Below are 19,342 nucleotides of genomic sequence, written 5' to 3' on the forward strand. Positions count from 1 at the left end.
TCCCACCCTTAATACTTCCTGCTGTATCTCCCGAGTTCAGTTAATGGTATCATCTGCCCAGTACCCCAAGTGAGAAAAATGACATTTGGGAATCTCTTAATTCCAATACACATTTCTGTCTAATCAATTACAAAACTTAATGACTTTATCACCTCAATGTGACTTGACTTCTCCACCTGAACACTCCTGACCTTGTTGTATTGGGCCCTCATCTTTCACATTAACCCTCATATAACTGCCTCTAGTCTACAGCATCCCTATTCTCCAAAAGTCTACCTTCTCCACCACTTCCAACAATCTAAGGCTATCATACTTAAACTCCTTCAAAGATTCTTGTAATTATAGGATAGAGCTCAAGCTTTATTTCCTACAATCCAGCCAATTCAATCAACTCAATGTAGTTCCCCAAAATAATACTTCCTCTACCTGCATGTTCTACCCCACAACCCATTTCCCTAGTAACTCCACACCCTTCTCTCAAAACTCACAACATTGCTGCCTTTGCAGAACCTTCACTGACCTCTGCAACAGCTAGCCCCTTGAAAGCTGTTTTAATTATCTTCCTATTTCTGACACTCTGTACAATGCCCATCATAGAATACATCATCAAATGCTTAGTGATTAATGAAAAATGTGAAAGGTCATAAAAGTAATCCAGACTTACAAGCTAGGTTTTTAACTCCCTTCGATTTTCTTATTGCAGGAAAAGGAAATTACTTAGGTGGGAAAAAAGAACTTACTGTTTATTGTTATCAATTACAAAGTTTATTTTATCTCCGGTTTCCAGCTGAACATTCCCTTCCACATCTTCAGGGGTGTAAGTCAGATAAAACACTTCCTGTGAATTAATAAGTTATTATTACTATATTGGCAGGATGCATGTTTACTGTATACTGTGACTTACTTTGTTAAATACCTCTTAAGCTGGCATTTTAAGCCAAATTTCTTAAAATTAAATGCTTTATGACAAGCACAATGTTTTATTCATATAAACACACACTTCCCCTCCATGATGCTGATGACTTCTGCGAGTCCACAGCTGAGCAGCAATCCAACTTCAAAAAGCTTACACACGTGGAAGCATTTGCCCAGAGACTGTAGTTACATTTCAAAAAAAACCAATTTTTATATAAGGCATTCCAAACAAAAAAGCTGGTTAGTGCTTAAAAAGAACCAGAAAAAAGATCCCCTCCCACAACCCCCCAAAAGTGAGTAAAGGAGCATTTTACCTTAATGTTCTAACTAAGGTCACGCTTGGGCAAGCTAAGACACTTGGATGTCCTATAGATTTTTTGTTTTTAATTTTTTGATTATGCTGCACTCGAAGCCTTAGAAACCAAATTTAAAATTGATTTTATCAATTGCAGCTTACGTTTTCTATTTTGAATTAAAGTACGCTTATAGATCACATGGTGGATCAGGCAAAGGTTTAAGAAAAATACACAAGTTTACCCCATTACGTTCGTAGCATACACTCCCTGTTGGACTCTGACCCGGGGCAGCTGGAGATTTACTCTCTAAGTTGTGAGGAACAGCGCACACAACCTACCAGTCAAAAAAAAAAAAATTTCCATTGCTAATCATTTCAGGAGCAGCACTGTTCAATATAAACTGAATTTTAATATCCTCTATACTATACATAGGGATGCATTTTAATATGATCCACAAGAGGATGCCATGCTGCCAAGTTTCAAACTTACAGACATAAATTGACTGTAAGTATAGACTTTGGGTTATTTGTAAAAACCCAAATTGAGTCTTGACCATTTTTTAATTTCAGGCCAAGAAATGCCAGTGCTTCTGATATAATTTTAAAATAGTCATCTTTATATACTATAGCTCTCTTGCGTGCAAACTGAGGAGATGGGGAGACTCTTCCTTTTCTAATGTGAAAGATATATGCAAATGCAGGGCCCCGAAGAAAACACAAAGCATCAAAGTCACTAACTTGTCCATTCATTCGGTCTTCAGGGAGGATTTCTTGTTTTATCTTCACCAGTTTAACAGCAATGGGTTTCCCAGTCCGCCGGTCAGATGATACTTCGAATTCAACATCATCTAAAATAAAGAAAGTGCTATGTTTGTTGTACTAATTTTGGTAAAACGGTATCTCACTTTCAAGCTAAACTTAATGTAGCATTTGAGTTGTCTTACACTAGTGATTCCCAAAGCGTGGTCCCTGGACCAGCAGCAGCCATCACACCTAGAAGGAAGCTTAGCAGAAATACAAATTCCTGGGCCCCACTCCAGACCTATTCAAAGGCAAACTTTGGGCATGAGGGTACAGCAATCTAGGTTTTTAAGAAGCCTTCCAGGTAATTCTGATATAAACTACTGTTTCAAAACCAATGCTTTAGACTAAGCCATATCTTCGTTTTCATGGCATTACACATACTGTCAATAAGGCAATATAACAATCATGACCTCTGGCAAGTTTTTTTACTCCTCCTGTATCTCATGTGTAAAATGGGAATTAACCAAAATAATAATCTCATAGGGCTTAGAGTACTTGGTACACCAAAATACTCATGTTAACTATTGTTCTGACTTTTTTCCTCAAAGATATTTTAAAAAACACACACTGAGACCTGGTAACTTCAGTCTTTTAATAAACCATACATCTTCACAAGTAAAAGTGGCTTTTCTGGTGTTAGCCAAGATGAATTTTCATATAGTGCAAGTGGTGACACTGTTAAAAGTTATTTTTTCAGGTACTACCAAACTAGCACCTAGTAAAATGATCAAAACTAACATTATAGAAGTTATATTTTCACAGGCCTAAAATCGAATACAGTATAGCTAAAGAGTCATTATTGGGGAAATAACTTAAATCTCCCAAAAGTGTCTATTTAAAAAATATTCAAAGATTCTTTTAATCAGTCTTTCATCCCTCAAAAAGACAATACAATACCACCATCAGAATCAGAATTCTCCAAGTTTATATAGATATACTTCAGTAATTGGTAGAATTAAAAGACCAAAACTAACACTCTGATGAGCAAGTTGCTATGGAAGAGAAATTTGTGATTAGTTTTTTAAAAAGGAAAATCAACAGATTACCTCCTACTTTTAAGTCCTGCAGGTTGCCATTATACTGTGAACAGTGGAAGAAAAGTCTAGCTTGACGTTCTGAACACTGAATAAATCCGTAAGAGGTTAGCAGTTTTTCAATAACCCCAGTTTCACGCAGTGCTGCTGAAGTACCATTGGGGTACCCATTGTGTCCATTGTTGTGGAGAAGGTTTGGATCAAAGCTCATCTGTTTTAAAAAGAAAAAGAACTCAACACATACAGATCTGTACATTATCTCCACAGCATAACAAATCACTAAAATTTTAATATAAAAAGGCAAAGAAAATAAAGGTAAAATAGATAAAGGGAAGATTATGGGCTTTTATTGTTGAAATGTTAATTTAGCTACTAAAACATTTCAAAGTAAGTATTTGAATGATTATGGGAAGTTGGCCCAATTTATTGTAGAATTTTCGCTTACCAAACAGAATTTCCAGAGGCTAGTATTAAAGTAAATCAACTGCATAAGTAAAAGCTGACTTTATATTAACTTTAACAATTTCAAAACAATGCTAACTAACATTCAAGAGATGGCAACCCAAACTATGAGCACCCTTCCTTAAGAAACTTAGTAACACTATTTTAAAACTTAAATAGAAACCTTAATACTATTTGGTAAGCCATGCATCTTGAAGATAATCATTTAAGTTAGTAGAGATTAAAATAATAAACTTTCTACGCAATACTTATTTCAAACTAGAAAATATCAGAATGCATGCACGCTTAGGTCCTTTAATGGAAGACAACCCAAAATAGTGAATTAGAAAACAAGAGTTTTCTAACATAAAACTCCAAGAAAACAACTACTCTTCAATTCTAAAAATGTTCAATCACTTCACAGGCACTTTTAAGACGTCTTCACTTGTTGTACACACTGATAAAATCTCTAAATGCTATTGTTTTTATGATCAGATAAAGCAAAGGAAACCATTCCTTAGTGAAGAGGAGCTATTTAGATGCAATGCAACGAAACCTATTTAGATTATCAAATAATGTCCCCATACTGGATATTTTATTTAACCATAAAAACAAGTTATTTTTGGATATAAACATTTAGTTTGAGAAGTTGAACATTATTAATAAAAATACTTTTTATTAGAAAAAAAGTTACTAAAGTTCTGGAAAGATAAAGCCAAGTACAAAAACTTAGGTGGGATGACCAAATCATGCAAACCAAAGCTATCGTATCTGTAGGTGGTTAAGTTCCAGTTCTTTCATGCTAAACACTGTTCTGTGTTTGACATGTATTTACTCATTTAACTTTTACAAAAGCCCACGAGAAATATTATCCCCATTTTAACAATGAGGAAACAGACAGAGAGAGACTAAATGACTTGCCAAAGTGAAATGGTAGAGATGTCAAACCAAGAAAGCCTATGTCTACAATCTGGGCTCTAAACTAGGGATTCTCAAACTTGTTACCTGGCAATCTAGCTAAAATACAAAATCTGATTCAGTGGGGACAGGGGTTTGGGATTCTCCACTTCTAACAAGCTCCCAAAGTGATCCTTTGATTCTTCGACACACTTTCAGTATCAAGGCCCTACATTACTAAACTTATCTTTCAAGATTCAAGGTGAAGGAAATAGTTAGGAAAGTTAGAAAGTGAGTCTGCAGGCCATTTTAACCAAACTGAGTGGCCCTAAGTCATGCTCTTAACACAAAGCAAACAAGCTGGAATGACTGCTTCCCTGACTTACAGATCTCTGAAACATGGGGGTCCTCTTTTGCTTTTTTGTCGCAGATGAGGTAGAAGATGAAGATAAAGGTAAAGAAAGTGTAGGAGGGGCTGCAGGAGGGGGATGAGGATCTGATGACACAGTAAAAATGTTCTCCATCTCAAACAGCTGTGATAACATAGCACAATGTTTGTAACTGTGATAACAATTTAACACACATTTGACAGTTAACTTGTGTATCTTTATAGATTTACTTTAGCACTATATAATTCATTTTAGCAGATTTCTATTGACAAAAGAAATAAATTATAGCATCAAGGCAAAATGTATTTTTTAAAGCCCTTACACATTCCCTAATCAATAAGATTTACAATTTTTAAAATGCCATAAGGACTCTTTAGTGGCTGCTACAGTGAGAGAATTCAGTCCAATTTCTTCTCCATGTCCCACAGCTTTACACAGAATCCAGTATTCTCGATCACTTGTCTCCCTTAAAATAGAGTACGCAAAGGATAAGCCAAAGAAAATATTAGAATTATATGTATTTTTTGCCCAGAGATAAAAATTAGCTTTTATAAATATTTATTATGTATTTACAGGAGAGGCCTTGCAGATCGGTTAAGTCAGATTACACATCACATACACTACTTACGTACTGAGAGGCAATCCAGCAATATTTCTGGTTAGGGTGGCAAGTTTCTGCTCTGTTAACAGGTAAACACTTACAGAGCAAACCAATATTCAGAATACAAACATTAGGCTGAACAAAAAGTACTTCTACTACCTGAAGTCCATTTCTGTAACTCATGTCAATGAAATAACATGGAAACGTTGGCATCTAGTCTTTTACCTTTCTGGATAAAGGTAAAACAGTATTCAATTTGCTTTCAGTAAATTATAGTTTATATTTGCCCAATTAGGGAGACATACAAATTTAGCTATCTAGTTTAACTAAACTGCCCTCACAAACAGACAAATGGTTGAAAATTATTCCCCCGGAAGAATCTAGAGAGAAACAGTGCTAATAAGGCAAACACGGGCAAAGACTATGCAGGCTGACACTTTGAATCCTTGTACTAGTTCTTAATTTCTACATTGTGAAATTAATGACCATCTAATGAGATCTGACAAGTCTGCCAAAACATTAAGACTGAGACTATGATATAGACTTACATTAGCAGCAATAAAAACACACTATATGTATTCCATCCCTCAGATATTAAAATTCATGGTAGTATAAAAGCATCCAGCAATATTTCTGGTTAGGGTGGCAAGTTTCTGCTCTGTTAACAGGTAAACACTTACAGAGCAAACCAATATTCAGAATACAAACATTAGGCTGAACAAAAAGTACTTCTACTACCTGAAGTCCATTTCTGTAACTCATGTCAATGAAATAACATGGAAACGTTGGCATCTAGTCTTTTACCTTTCTGGATAAAGGTAAAACAGTATTCAATTTGCATTATCTAATCCAGCACAACTGCTAACAGTCTAAAATTATTTTAAAAAACCAGACAAGAACATATGAAGAAACAAACAGAAAAAGCTAAATGGTACAAAAGAAAATTCTCTGTGGCATGCCATCCTTTAAAGTGATGACTCCTTTCTGAATTCCAAGCTTTTATTTCTGTCCACTTTATAAAATTGAGAAAGTAAAGATTAAAAAGGAAAACTGCCCTTCATAAACCTAACTCCCCCAAATGATGAGTGTTTAACATCCATACTAGCATATTTTCTCAACATTGGATTACTAGCTAATGAACACAATACATTTCCACAATATATTTTAATTTCAGCAAGTCTCCACCCAAACGCCCCCATTTTTACAAACAGTTTCTAGCTTAGACAACTGGATAGACTATAAGTCAATTCCCTTCAGGCTCATCTTCACATTCAATTGGTCACCAAGTCCTATCACTTCTACCATTAAAACACCTAGTGTCTACCTCTTTCTTTGACTATACCCTAGCATTTACCTTCCTTACACTCCAAGCCACTGCTCTTAAAAGTTCTTTCCATCCTCACCCTATCTTTTAAAAGTGGACCCATTTATCTTTAAAGATATACTTCTGAATATATAACTTTAAAATCTGAAGCTCAGTTTTGAAATACAAAATTCATTAAACCCTTGCTTATGAACATCTGGCAACTTTCCTACAGAATAAAATAAAATATAGTGGGCCCTTCAGAATCTGCCTCTAGCAAGCCTCACTTTCCAGTTACTCTCTCCACCCCACAAAACTCTATTCTCCACTCTGTTCATAATGGAAGTACTCAATATATACTATGTGCTTTCATTTCTCCCTGAATCTACTGTTACCTCTACCAGAAGACTCTTCTCCCTCTTAAACAAAAGTACTGCTCACCTTCAAATGTCCCTCTCTGTAGGGTTTCTTTATCCTAGGTTATAAGGACCTACAAAGCCTACAACGTGCATTCCTGTCTGAAACCCTAGCTTCTAAAGAGTATAGATAGAGTTTTTATTTCAAAGAGACCAATAATCAAAAGAGATCTGCATATACTGGTAAATATAATCTTATGTGAAAAATCTCAGTTTCAGCCACAAATAATGTCCCCATCTAAAAAACAATAAATTAAATAATCCAGTGTTGATATTTTCAGACTAAATAGTTGGAAATATGGTTTTTAGAATACTTTTAGAAGAGAAATGATTAAAAAGATTTTATATCTGGTCAGATAATTAGGAACTCCAGAATTATAAACTGATTGTTGCCAACAGGAAACTACAAACCTACCTCGCAGTGATAATCAAATATTGCACTTTCAGTAGTATTTGCTGATTCTTCGTTTTCAGCACACGTTTCAAAGGATGAAAGTTGCTAGTATTAAAAAAAAAGAGCGAGAGAAAATGATCTATCAAGCTAATAAAGAATACAACTGCTGCTGCACCGGGCAATCTCACAGTACAGCACTGAAGAAAACAAAGACTACTAGCAGCGTTGGGAAGTGCTCTTTCAAAGCTGTTGAGTAGGCACAAACTTCTTGTTTCAGATCAAGTGTTGTGTCTTCAACTTAAGTGTACTCTTCTTTGGTCTTGTTGGTTGTTTCAAGGTTTGTTCTTTGCCTGATCTGAACTTGAAGCAGCAGTTTCAGGTGGTAAAGTCTGTTCTGTTACACTTCATACTAGAGATAAAAAATGAAGACATTAAATATAACTTCCATAAAAGAACCCAAAAGAGAGGGTGGGTAGCGGGACAAGCTCATTTCATTAACTTAGAATAATTGGTCAAACAACTAATACAGGAAACTTGGAAGCACATTCATTTGATGTTATTTGAACAATCTCTCATGTGCTAACGGATACCTCCTTTAGCACCACATACTCAAAACCAGAAATAATTTCAGTCATTATTGACACCCCCCTCAAGCTCTAAATTACATAGCATAATACTTAGTACAAGTGTTTTATAAACATCTAACACTATGTTAGGTACTGTGTAAAATATAAAAGAAGTTCCTGCCATCAGGGGGGTTTACACTCTTGCTGAGAGAAGAGTTATACATGAAGAAAAAGCAGAATATAGGACAAAAATGTCAAAAATTAATTTGCTCAAGTAATATCTGGGTGCCCACTATGTCACATACTAGAAATACTATGTATTGTTTAATCACCACTGTATGTGCATCAAAGCAACATGGTGAGCAAAGTCAGAAGAGCCTTTTTTAATAAAAGGTGGAATTTGGGCTTAATTTGGAGAAATAGCCAGATTTTTAGAGAAAGAAAACAACTGAGTATTCTAGGCATGAAATATCACATAATCCAAGCCAGATTATGCCACTAGATTCTAAGTTTCCTGAGAGCACAGACCATGTATATGATTTTCTATGTCCAGCATCAAGGGAGGTTTATTGCATGCATGACTGTGGTAACAAATGTGGCTTGTTGTTTCAGAGGAATCAACAGGCTAGCCTGGCTAGAACAGAGGCCTGGATTAAAGTGAAATGGGATATGTGGTGTGGCAGGTGTAGTGGAGCCAATTATGAAGCATTTCAACTTGATATAACAGGAAACAGTCTTAGCTCTTGATAAAAGAGTATTAAGTCTTGAAATCCTTTGGGAGATGACTTAGTGAAGGAAACAAATATCAATGAGCTATTGCCATAAACAGATGAGAAATGTCTATAGAAGAGAAACAAGATGAGATGAAATAAAACCAAATAATTGTGATTTATATTAGCTATAAAAATTATGTTGCATTGATTCAAATGTTAACTAAAATAACTTATCTGGGGAGAAGAAAAAGGTAGATTTGGTTTTTGATATGCTGAAAGATGAATAGTGTATTTGCAATACATCACAAATAAGATCAATAAGGAGAGAGGTCAGAGCTGGTGAAATAGCTTAGACTAGCAGAACTCAATTCTAATCACTGATACTAGTAAATAGCCAGGAACAAGTTATTCAGTCTCACTAAGTTTCAGTTTCTCATACGCAAAATGAAAACTCAGTAACAGCTGATTTGTGGCCATTTTTTGTGTGGCTATATCTAACATTCCATGACGTTATATTACTACTGCAAATCTCAAACTTTACATTCGTCCACAATTTTATTGGGATCGTTCTCCTATTACCCAGACTTGATCCTTATTCTTAGAGCTATGGTTCTCAAATCACTTGGGAAGCTTTAAAATATACCTATGCCCAGTCCCCACTCAAAGAGTAATTTAACTAGCCTAAAGTAGGGCCACTTCCGTAATGATTGATTCCTCCCTCTACCTTCACACCCAATTTTGCAAGTCTTAACAGTATTTGCTTAAAAATATCTTTTGGCCCGGCCAGGCGTGGCTCAGCGGTTGAGTGTCGACCTAGGATCCAGGCGGTTGGGGTTCGATTCCCGGTCAGGGCACATGCCCGGATTGTGGGCTCAATCAATGACTGTCTCATCATTAATGTTTCTCTCTTTCTCTCTCCTTTCCTCTCTCTGAAATCAATAAAGACATATTTAAATATATATGTGTGTGTGTGTGTGTGTGTATATATATATACACATATACATATACATATACATATATATGTATATATATATCTTTTGTATTCATCTTCTGTCCTAAAAGACATGTTAGTTCAGGTCTCTAACACATCTGCCAGCTTCCAGTGTCAATCTTCTCCATTTTCAGTCAAGTATGATCAAAGCCGGAACCCAATCATGACATTCTAATTTAACTTCACTAGGGTTAGGTCCCAGAGGTTGGTATATTAGTTCCTTTTTTAAAAAAAATATATCTTTATTGATTTCAGAGAGAGGGAGAGAGAAACATCAATGATAAGAGTCATTGATCTACTGCCTCCTGCACACTCCCTATTGGGGAGAGAGCCCGGAACCTGGGCATGTGCCCTGGCCGGGAATCGAACCTTGATCTCCGGGATCATAGGTTGATGCTCAACCTCTGAGCCACCCAGGCCAGGTGGTATATTTTCTTTATTCCCCTTCCCCAAGGTGTTTCTGACTTGCAACCAGGGTTTAAGAACCACGACTCGACTCGACCCGGCCGGGCATGGCTCAGCGGTTGAGCGTCGACCTAGGATCCAGGCGATCCGGGTTCAATTCCCGGTCAGGGCACATGCCCAGGTTGTGGGCTTGATCAATGAATCTCTCATCGTTGATGTTTCTGTCTCTCTCTCTCCCTCTCCTTTCCTCTCTCTGAAATCAATAAAGATATATTTAAAGAAAAAAAAAAAGAACCACCACTCAAAGTGTCTCTATTCTACCTTCCCATCTTAACCTTCTGTTGCTCTCCAGTGCACTCTCCTCCCTAATCCTTAAACACAACTCTTGGAAGATTCTTGAATTCTCCACTTCTTTGTGCATATGGGTCTTCCCACAAAGAATATAACTTTGTCATCTCCAAGGTGACAAAAAAACCACACCCTTTCTTGACCATACCAGCAGACTTATTATCTTAATTTGGTTCCAAATAACTTCTGTACTTTGCTTACATCACTGTTTATGCATCTTGTTCCTCCAATTTTATTTCAAATTTCTGAGAGGCAAAATTAAGTTTATTTCTCTATTACAGCCTCCTTTAGTGCCTAACCCAGTACTTCTAAACTTAACCACAGCAGAAAATAATATAGCAAAAAGGTAGTTGATCCACAGTAGGCAAAGGAGACCATATTCAAGTACGAGACAGTTCTTAAATTTTTGTTTTGGCTAACTATATAAAGTCTTAATTACCCAATCAAGAAATAATCTCTTAAAAATACAGACTTGGTACACTGGTTTAACCTTGAACTGCCAGGTTTGCAACTTAGTAACACAGAAAAGACACTTCCAGAATCTAAAATCTGAAGCATTGCAGGGCCAGTCTTGGGCATTAATAAAGCCCATTAGGATCTTTTAAAGCTTGAACAAACCCACCAACTATCATGAATAATTGAGAGTGGCTAAATTTCATTTCATTTACAGCTATGACATTTGCATGGTTAACTAAATACTTTTCAATGAAATTAACATTTAATAAAACACAAGATATCCGTTGGGCAAAAATATAGAAAAACCACCCTGAATAATCAACTGAAGGCTAGCTGGAGAGCACCCTCATAACCAAGGATTAAAAGTGGAGACCGCATAGAGACGGGTAGGAAGTGGGAAGGTGCGAGATGGCTGGCCAGGCTCCCAGACAGCAGCTAAAGGTCCGGAGGGAGATCTCAGCTGTGGGGGGCACCCACTGAGAACTCTGGAGTCTAAACCCCAAGTTGGACTCCCCAGCCCAGAGCACCAGAACTGAGAAAGGTGCCCATATAACATCTGGTTGTGAAAAACAGCTAGGTTTCTGTCTGCCAGGGAGAGGGGGCTGGAAATGCAGGCACCCTCTTAAAGGGCCAACTCAGAAAATTTTCTGTGTCGCCACTCACCTTGGGCTCCAGCAGAGGGATGACAGAGTGGACTAGTGCTGTGTGAGAAGAATCCAGTGTTGGGGCTCTGGGGAGAAAGCTAGGATTCCTGTACTGAGTCATTCCCCCATACTGCAGACGACATCTTTCTCAGAAAGACCTTTACCATCCAGGCAGTTTTTGCCTGGAGGGGGAAGCAATCGCCCCACCCCGTGGAGTTTTTTACTTAGCTGATGTGGTTTACAGCCTGAGGCTCATTAAGAGACTAACAATCAGCCTGAAGGCAAAGGCAGATCTCCGGATGCAGAGTCTTTGTCTAATCTGCTTCTGGACCCGGAACTAGGAAAAGCAGACCTTGGTGCACATCTTGGTCCTTTCCAAAGGCATCCACTGATAGCTCCAAACAGGGTACTCAAGGCCAGGCACAAACAGCATCTGATATTGACCTCCATCAGAGACCATACAAAAAGACTGGGAGTCCTAGCAGATGTCTACCTAATACATAGAAACAAACCCAAAGAGGCAGCCAAAATGTGGAGACAAAAAAACAAGCCCCAAATTAAAGAACAAGGGAATTCTCCAGAAGAAGAGATCAATGAAATGGAGATAAGCAATCTATCAGATACAGGGTTCAGAATAGTTTTAAGGATGCTCAATTGCATGAGAAAAAATATGGAAACTCTGAAGGAAATGAGAATGACATAGCAGAAATAAAGAATACATTGGAAGGAATAAACAGCAGATTACAGGAAGCTGAGGATGGGATCAGCAAATTAGAAGATGGGGTAGGAAAAAAATCACTCAATCAGGGAACCAAAAGGAAAAAACAATTAAAAAACAAGAGGACTATTTAAGGGACCTGTGGGAAAACATGAAACCTAACAATATTAGCATCATACAAGTACCAGAAGGTATAGAAAGTAACTAAGGGTTAGAGAACCTGTTTGAAGAAATGGCAGAAAGCTTCCTTAACCTGGTGAAGGAAAAAAATCACACAAGTTCAAGAACCCAAAAGGCCCACACCCAGACACATAATTAAAATGCCAAAAATTCAAGACAAAGAGAAAATATTAAAGGCAGCAAGAAAAAAGCAATCTGTTACCTACAAAGGAACTCCCATAAGGCTGTCAGCTGATTTCTCCTCAGAAACTCTACAGGCCAGAAGAGAATGGCATGAAGTATTCAAGGTAATGAATAGCAAAGATCTGAAACCAAGACTACTCTATCCATTAAGACTATCATTCAAAATAAATGGTTAAATAAAGAGCTTCCCAGCCAAAAAAAAGGCTAAAGGAGTTTATCACCACCAAACCAGCATTTCAAGAAATGTTAAAGGGACTGCTGTAATATGGCTACCATCAACAAATCAACAAATGACAGTGCTGGTGAGGATGTGGGAAAAAGGGAATCCTAGCACACTGCTGGTGGGAGTGCAGACTGATGCAGCCACTATGGAAAACAGTATGGGGTTTCTTCAAAAAATTAAATACAGAACTGCCATTTGACCCAGTGACCCCACTTCTAGTAATGTATCTTAAGAAACCTGGAACACCAATCAAAAAGAATACATGTACTCCTATGTTCATAGCAGCACATTTTACAATAGCTAAGATCTGGAAACAGCCCAAGTGCCCACCAGTAGATGAGTGGATTAAAAAAGCTGTGGTACGTTTATACCGTGGAATACTATGCAGCTGTAAAAAACAAGGACCTCTTACCCTTTGAGACAGCATGGAGGAACCAGGAGAGTATTATGCTAAGTGAAATAAGCCAGAGAAAGACAAGTATCACATGATCTTACTTGCATGTGGAATCTAAAGAACAAAATAAACTGATAAACAAATTAGATCCAGAGAAGTAGAAGCATGGAACAGGCTGACCATTCTCAGAGGGAAGGCGGGGGTGGGTGGGTGGGAAGAGATTAACCAAAGAATTCAATATGCATTTATGTATGACCCAAGGACACAGACAGTAGTGTGGTGAAGGCCTGGGGCAAGGGGGATGCAGGGTAGAAGAGGTCAATGGGGAAAAAAGAAGACATCTGTAATACTGTCAACAATAAAGATAAAATAATAAAGACACAGAAATAAGGCAAAAAACTTTAAAAATGAAAAAAATATCCATTGGGCATTTTAATAAAATTGGCTACCCAACTCATGCCAAGATTATTAACATTCATTGATGGTATCAACAACTTTTGCCTCTGAACAAAAGTACATCACCTTCACCTCTCCAAAAGTCAGACAGTTAAGTCACATGAATTACAGAGCACCAACCAAAAAACTAAGGAACAATTTAAATGTGGATCCCATTCTCCTTGATTGTTAAGTGATCAACTCCTTTTTCCTTTGCTCTGCAAGGACAGTATCACCATTAGTGAATTACCAACTATTTTGTCAAGTTGTTTCAGGAGTTAAAGCTAATTCCTTAACTTGAACTGATAAACCAAATAGCTAATCCCTATTTTACCCGTCTTATATTTATCATCACCTGTTTTGTTATTTACTAGCTCCCTCTGTTTGCTGCTTTATCTCAAAAGCCTAGCCGTAGCCAAGTACATAGTAGGTACGAAATTAATAAATACTGAACTAAAACAATTTACGTGGCTTCAGTAATCCATCTAAAATGTATCGCATAACCCAGTTTGCCATTTTGGCAAATTATTCTCAAAATCTGCACAGCACTCACTCAGGGAAAATGCTAATAAAAGTTTACACCAGTCTACAAAAGTCTCCCTACCCCCTTGGCTGGTGTGGCTCAGTTGGTCGGAGCATCATCCTGTACACCGAAGGGTCTTGGGTTCGATTCCCAGTCAGGGTACATACCCAGGTTGTGGGTTTGACCCCCGGTTGGGGTGTGTACTGGAGGGAACCCTTCTCCCTTCCCTTCCTCTCTCTCTAAAATCAATTAAAAATCAAAAACATATCCTCGGGTGAGGATTAAGAAAAAAAAGTCTCCCCACCACCTAACCTACTTTTTTCAGAATACTTTTTTCCTTTGAGATGAGTGAGGACCCACATAGGCAGCACCGAAATGAAATTCACTGGTTTATATAAATAATTTTGCCTTTAACATTCTAGTTCAGATTTCTTGATGCATTAAGACAAGTTAAAGTATATCACATTTTCCTATAACCTGTATAACTGAAGTGCTCAACAGGTTTTAATTCACTTTTACTTTAGTATATAAGTAATTAACCAACTTAAAATAATTTATACCATCACTATGTTGAATGGAAATAAAAAAAAGTCAAATTGCTCCAACTATCTTTTTGTGCATGCTTAGTAATAATTATGCTGGGTTGTTAGTTAACTTACCATCTACTAAGTTATTTGAAATTATATATCCATCTATCACGTAACTTCTTCTACATACATTAATACTTGAAATGGGACAAATGCCAGTGTGGGAAGAAGCTGAAAAAATGCTTCAGACATAAAATCAGATAATGGTGTAGAAATACAGTGCAAGCCATATATGTAATTTAAAATTTTCTAGCAATCAGATTAAAGTTGCAATAGGCAAAACTATTCATTCAGGTGAAATTATGTATTTTAAATGTATCCAAAATGTTATTTTCCACATGTAATTACTCTGAATAAATGGGATTTTTTTGCATTCCTTGAAATCTAGTGTTTATTTTACAATTACAGCACATTTCAACTCAGAACTGTGCACAGTTCAAGTACACAATAACCAGACATGGCTAAAGGCCACATTAGTCAGAGCAGGTATAGACGGATGAGGGGGAAAAGGCATTGGTTGGCATGCCCAATAAAGCAATAGTAAATATAAGGCCCTTGGGCAAAGACTTTCACTGAAAAAAGGAGGCAGGCAGTATCCAGCAAACTAGACCATAGCAGGAGTTTGTACTTACTACATATGAGAAGCAGAAGTGCATGTAACTTGCTGGTTATGTACTGGCTGTAGCTGCAAACCTGTGGGTAGCCTACATGTTCAATGTGAAGAAACTGATGATCATCTAACTACACACTAATGTTTTACCTCAGAATAAAAGGACATACTCTATATAAAAATGCTCCAAAAATAATCATTCAAAACTTCTGAATGGAATACTGCCTAAAATACCATATTCAGTTTAATAACCACAATGAAAAAATGTACAACAGAATTCCTCAGGCATGGCAGTATAAAAAAAAGTTTTGTATTGTTTTGTTTTTTAACTAGGAATTCATGCCTGTAAGTGGAAAACATTTTAATACCAAGACAAAAGAATTCTTTAAAATCCTGATTTGGAAGAAAGGACTTAAAAACAAGAAAAGATGGGATTCAAGAAAAGTCATTCCTACCACAGCAGTTTCACCAAAGACGACATTCTATCGATTAAGTCTTTAAAAATAATTATTCTTCTAGCTGTAATTCTCTATTATGAAAAAAATCCTACAAATTTTATAGCTCTCCATAAGACAATTTCGGTCAAAGGTCTCAAAGTAATTTCCCTGTTTTTGAAAAGACACGGCTAAGAAGGCACACCCATTCTTTGTGTTTCTTTAACAAGATCTCAAGATTTTAATTTTTTTTGGTAATAGTTCTGAAATTCAAGTCCTTAAAAAGCTATCCAAACAGCATTTCTATGTTTCAGCTACCTTGTCAAAAGTATCCTCCTCACAATGTGAATAAACAATGCCACTGAACTGTACACTTTTTTAAAAAAGGTTAAAATGGTTACTGTATGTATATTTTATCATAATTTAAAAGAAATTATTTTTTAAAAATGTTGGATGGCCCTGCACAGTGTGTCTTTAGGTAGCGTAAGAGGAAAACAGAAACAGGATAAAACATGTCAGTTTTCACTCATTTTTGATTTGCTAGAAATTTACAGAATTTTCAACCACTCTAAAGGTCACACTTGTTAAGTCAGAACTTATTTACAAAAAAGGGAAACCTATCTTCTGTGCTTCAAATACTTTACTTTTCAACTCAGCTGCTATAAATACTCATCTCAATGGTAAACATCCAGAGCAGCTGCAAAATCACTCAAACCACTACCATCTCTTTTATTTCGGGCCTAGTGCTAAAAAGAAACAAAAAGAAACACAGTTGAGTATTTATCTAGGTTTATGACTCGGGCATTGCCTGTTCAAGTATATAAACCCCTGCTTAACCTACACCAAGGGTACCCATTACTGGTTAGTATCAAAAGGACACCAAAACATATTGCCCCTCAATGTAGTATTGCGAATGCTTGCCTTCTAGAAACCCAAAATGAAAATTACTCAGCGTTTGACCTAGAACTTATATTAGGTGAGCTATAATTTGGTACCTACATTTTACAGACCAGTAGTTCTGTAAGAGAGCTGCCAGTTCATACCGTCTTGATAAAGAGGTAAGTCTCTCAAAGGAAACAGATTTAACTACTGGCGTCTTTGAGCGTCCTCTCCCCCCTCCACCCGGCCTCTCAGCAGTTTAAAGAGAACCACATTCTTTCACTCATTTTAGATGCCAAACAAGGAAACTGCCTAGCACAACAACGTTCAGATTTTTGTGTCTGCAGATTGGGAGGCTTCGGGAGCGTTCCCTGCCTCACTTCTGAGCCAAGCAAGAGAGGAACCATCTGGATGTTTCTAAAGGAGAACCTCAAAGCAAAAGAACCGTGTCACTAAGATTCTGTACTGATAAAACAGCGGATGGTAAAAACCTAGACAGTCTCTCCGACCAGGGCTCTAAAAAACTAACTCTACATAGAATGACGAAGCCAAGCCGTCCATTGCACAATGTGGGGCTGGCTCTTGCACCATAAGAGCTAGAGAAGATGGGAAAGAGGACAGATTCCACTGAGCTCATAGAGCACGCCCTAACTTCAGGATAGAGGCATGAGAGCCAATGCCTAATATTAGGCTCTCCCTTTCTCGAACAGCTGAAGGGGAGGGGACGAAGGGAAGGTTGGGTACAGAGCCCGAAGATAGACAGCTCGAGGTGAGTGGAAATAAGGATGACAATGAGGCCGCGCTACAAAGCCAGATGTGGCCCAGGAAAGGTGCCCCTAAGCACTTAGGTGAAGCGGGCCTCAGCCCATACACAAAGGAGGCCCCAGTGCCGCACTGCGCTCTGGTACTCGTAGTCACGTCCCCAAGCAGATGACAGCCGGGAAACTATAGGGTCCAGAGCCAAAGTAGGCCCTTCTCCTCTGCCTCGGGCTCTTCCAGCCTCACACAAAGGACCGCGCCACCACCCCCTCGCCCCGCCCGCCGGGACTTGTAGTTCCCGTTCCCCACGCCAAGCCGCAGAGAAGGAAGCGGCCAGACTACAACTCCCAGCAGCCTCCGCGGCCTAGCCCCGCACCCCTACCTCCATCTTGGCTGCGGTCGGAGCCTCCATTTTCGCTCCCTCCCCCCCTTCAGGCACCACCACCGCCACCACGCGCGGACGCCTGGTCTTGACTCTTCGCTTCGGCTCTGCGGCCTGACGTGAGGCCTATATAGTTGAACGGGGGCCCGGTGGAAAAGCCCGAGGCAGAGACTCAGGGTGAGATTTTTCCCTACACGGAGCTCTAGGAGTGCCCACTTTGACACAGAAGTCTCTCCCGTTAGTCTTGGTCTTCTCATCCGCCCTTAGCCTGGCTTCTTGCTACCCACAATTAGACCCTAGGGTCGTACTCACCCCAACAGCTCAGCGCCCCCTCTCCAGCGCCGCCATAAGCAGCACGGCCCGGTACGTAGGAATAAATCTCGCTTCTCTCGCGAGAGTTGCGGGCTCCTAGCGCGTGCACAGGAAGGGGAGGGGAGCGCGTCCCTAATACGCCTGCGCGCGAGGGCCGAGTGACGCCCACTGGTCCGCTGCGCTTAACCACAACCAGTACGGTGATTACGTTCCACTACCCTCCCTCCCCCACCAGCTGCGGGAAGCAATCTCTGTGTTTACTGACTCCGCTGGGACTCGGGGGGCGGGGTGGCAGGTGACTTCAGCGCTCTGATCTTTGCTAACCTGAGGTGCTTTAAGCAGCTAGACCTGGGTAAAGCTTCAGGGCGAACAATTCGGAGGGCATATCCAGGAATGTCCTATAATGGATTTCTCTTTTTCCCAGCGATGATCCAGAAGCCCCCAGACCCCCGTTTCTCCTCACTCACAGTGTAAGCCTGCTTTCTCTTGCCTGTTACATTAGACTCGAATTTTCGTTAGTTATAGAGTCGGGTTTTTAGCAAGGTAATTTGGCAGTCTTAAGTGAGACCTTTGTCTCCCAGAAGCTACATTGCTTGCAACAGACGGACAAGAGTGGGCGAGGAAGTAAAATCATTTAAAAGAAAAAACAAAACAAAAAACTCCTTTAGCTGACCTTTCTGGTTACCAGAAGATATGCGTAGTGTATCAGGTAATCAAAGAGGCTGAATCAGTAACCAAAAGGTTGAAATCTGAGCAAATCATCTGCAGCTCTAAGAGGAGGCAGCATCCTACTTCTGATGTTCAAAGATTTTTCTCTCCACCTCAGTTGCTATTCCAACCCGATACCACCTCCTAGGTGCCTTTGTTCTCTCTGATGCCTTCCCACGCTTTCCTGGGCACAGATACTGGCTTCGCTTTCAGTGCTTTCCTAGCTCACTCTGGTGATTATTAGTCTGTACTAGCTAATGATACTTCAGGACGGGCCTGTGACCTTCATCTCTGCATTCCTGGTGCCTGACAGTGCCTGGCATAGACAACTCGCAAACGCTTGTTGAATGAATGTCACTGAACAACAGTGTAAGTTGTTAGAAACTGGAATGTTCTGTTGGGG

General features: G+C 38.8%; 1 protein-coding gene across 4 annotated transcripts in view; it reads right to left on the reverse strand.

The window, feature by feature from the left end:
• The window catches only part of CSDE1 (cold shock domain containing E1), a 34,132-nt gene extending 15,792 nt beyond the window's left edge, over nt 1-18,340 (reverse strand). The window contains exons 1-7 of one of the 4 annotated variants that reach the window (XM_081120985.1): nt 18,232-18,340; nt 7,511-7,898; nt 4,773-4,919; nt 3,061-3,259; nt 1,949-2,058; nt 1,453-1,545; nt 741-838 (exon numbers count right to left, since the gene is read on the reverse strand). In XM_081120985.1, the coding sequence (XP_080977111.1) occupies nt 741-838; nt 1,453-1,545; nt 1,949-2,058; nt 3,061-3,259; nt 4,773-4,910 (638 nt within the window). In that variant the 5' untranslated portion in view covers nt 4,911-4,919; nt 7,511-7,898; nt 18,232-18,340. The remainder of the gene's footprint in view (nt 1-740; nt 839-1,452; nt 1,546-1,948; nt 2,059-3,060; nt 3,260-4,772; nt 4,920-7,510; nt 7,899-18,231) is intronic. The other 3 variants (XM_081120986.1, XM_081120987.1, XM_081120988.1) reach the window with 3 other exon arrangements.
• Between the last annotated feature and the right edge of the window lie 1,002 nt (nt 18,341-19,342).

The sequence above is a fragment of the Miniopterus schreibersii genome, assembly GCF_964146895.1.
Source record: "Miniopterus schreibersii genome assembly, chromosome: 19".
Taxonomy (NCBI): domain Eukaryota; kingdom Metazoa; phylum Chordata; class Mammalia; order Chiroptera; family Miniopteridae; genus Miniopterus; species Miniopterus schreibersii.